Source organism: Rhodofomes roseus (assembly GCF_022264815.1).
Source record: "Rhodofomes roseus strain CIRM-BRFM 1785 chromosome Unknown C8Q71scaffold_76, whole genome shotgun sequence".
Classification (NCBI taxonomy): Eukaryota; Fungi; Basidiomycota; class Agaricomycetes; order Polyporales; family Fomitopsidaceae; genus Rhodofomes; species Rhodofomes roseus.
In genome coordinates, this window is record NW_025953032.1 from 3,328 (window position 1) to 5,892 (window position 2,565).

General features: G+C 57.0%; 1 protein-coding gene across 1 annotated transcript; it reads left to right on the forward strand.

The window, feature by feature from the left end:
• Positions 1-308: 308 nt before the first annotated feature.
• On the forward strand, positions 309-1,118 carry C8Q71DRAFT_793259 (uncharacterized protein; the record flags this gene model as incomplete). The annotated part of the gene is given in 4 exon segments (XM_047925463.1): positions 309-450; positions 515-953; positions 968-970; positions 1,016-1,118. Coding segments are annotated over 2 exon segments (538 nt in total), but the record flags the coding sequence as incomplete, so codon positions are not given.
• Positions 1,119-2,565: the final 1,447 nt, after the last annotated feature.

A 2,565-nucleotide genomic window follows, 5' to 3' on the forward strand; every position in this document is an offset into this window, starting at 1 on the left:
CAGGCTGCTCGCGGTGGTCAACTCCTACGTCTACGTTGGTATCCAGTTCTCGTCCGCTACACGGGACGTGTTTGCACAGCACACGGAGTCAAAAGCCTCCGCTGCGCGACGTGTTGCAAACGCGTGCCTATCAATCGAGTCATACGTCGGACGGTTGCCACCATGGGCAGCGCTCACCCTCTACCAGTCGCACGTAGACCCGCATATCACAGCTGGCTGCGAGGTAGCGCTCGATAGCAAACAGACGTCAGTCACGCAACTCGAGTCAGTCCAACTGGCGTACCTTCGTCGGGTGCTCGGGCTCAACCCCCGCTCTGTGACGGTGGTACTCTTCACCGAAACAGGCCTATGGCCAGTGCGATACAGGCGTCTTGCCCTCGCGCTAAGGTATCTTCAATACGTGCTGCTCCAGCGCCCTCCGCTGCCCCTTGCGGCTTTGGCCGAGGCTCGGACTTTGGCCCTTTCTGGGCGTGCTTCATGGCTGGGTGACCTCCACCTTGCTCTATCAAAGCTGCCGGTCCCAGTACCGTTCGACATCACTGCACCGCTCACGGCGGATCTCACGGAAAGCTGCCTGGAGGAACTACGGCTGTCACTGGTCAGCCACCTCAAACAGCAGTTGACGGATTCACACCGACTCACCATCCTCAAGGCGCGCCCCGGTCAACGGGCCACGCTTGAGCGGCGAGCATACCTCACCATCGCCGACCGGGCACAGCGTTTCGCCCTATGTTGGCTGCTGGCGTCGGATTCCCCATTGGCCGTTGAGGTACTGCGCCGCCGAACACCACCGGTGCCCCGTGAACAACGATCATGCAGGTTCTGCGAACGACGAGGATTAGTGGAAGATGAAATACATGTGCTGTTACTTTGCCCATCAGAGCTGTTGCAACAGTCCCGGGAGCGTTTCCTGGCCATAGCATTCGCCCGCCAGCCGCTATGGCGAATAAGCTGGGCACGCAGGCCCGAACGGTTTCTGGTGGACTGTGTGGAAAACAAGAACATAGTGGCTCACCTCGCCGAGCACACACATACGATCTTCCAGCTTTGCGAGACTGTCCCCTTGGTGGTGGTTGCCCCCGAGGAGCAAGCCCAGACAGAGGCCTAGCCCGGCGCTCGGTCCCTCCAAGCCGTCCCACGTGCGACTATATCATCGTTGCTGCCTAGGGGACTCACCGAACAGCTACTACGACGTGCTGCTAGCACCGAGACACGGTGCCCTATCCCTGCCCACCACGCCGGATGGAAGACGTTTGAACCCATCCGGGTGATCGTGAGGACAGCCCGAGGCTGTCAGACACTGGTCTGGTGCTCTGTGAGTGTTGTCAGATGTCCGGGGGACCGGCACTGACTCCTGGGGGTTTTTTCCAGTTTTTCCCCCCAGGTTTTAACAGAGTGTCCCGCCCCGCCGAATTCGGCGAGTGGGCCGAGGCCGCGAGAGGATGACCCTCTTGGGACGAGTGTGTGACAGGGATGGATGGGGCAGCGGGGTCTTCTAATGCAGTAATTGTCGGGTAGCTTAGTACGTAGTTCTATGGGTTGTGATGTTGTACCTAGTGAGCGCTGTCGCCGTCAAGAAGCCGATGCGCATTTGCGCTATCGGCCGGCGGCTAAATGGACCCCCCCTCCTCCTCCTCCTCCTCCTGCCATTCTGGGCCGCGCCTCCTCCTCCTCCACCTGTCGCGGTCCCTGCACGAGTCTCAGTGAGTACACACACTTTGTCGACTGCAAGTATCTCCTTTGTAATGATCAGTCACTGATACTCTACACACTGTCGAACTCGGTCAGTTGTGACTTGCTACTAACGAATCCTTGTGCTTACTGGGCTGCTTACGAGAGTGGGGGCCGTGACATCGGCGGCTTACCTCGGTGTGGTGATCTAACGCCGGCGGGAACCGGTTGCTGAGCGCTGTTTGTCCACCGAAGTGGCGGTTGCATTGCTTGGCCAGCGGCTGAGGGCTGACAGGTCCAAGGGCAGTATAGACTCACTGTACTACATACATACCTTGTAATGAAATCAGTGAGCTGGACAGCCAGGACACCACCTACCTGAGGCTGCCAGTCAATCCCGCTGTACACCAGTGGAACTGGCTGACAGCCTCGGGCAGGCAGTTTCGGAGCCTGGGATGATCCCCACTTGCCAAGGACTTCTGTTTGACGATGAGATCCGGAAGCATCAGTTGCTAAGATGATTATCTAATGATTTCTACTTTTGTCAGACAGCATAGCATGGCTTCAGTATGAGGAAATAAGAGTTTGAGAGATTCATGAGCATTTGAGACCTCATTAGACACAATGAGCCTCATTCTGAATTCCGAGCATGAGGAGCCACATATCAGATCTTGCTAAAATGATGTAATCACACAGTCCATCAAGTCCGCGGACTGCAGCCACCGGACCAGGCCTTTGCTGATGGAACAGAGGCAATATGGCTTAATTAGGTAGGTCGCAAATTTATGTGCCAGCCTGATGACTTCTTGCTCTTGGCGATCATGACCTGTGATAGGTATACTAGGTCTCAGCACACACGCAAGAGGTCTCATACCCCCCGCCGTCCTGGAGGTT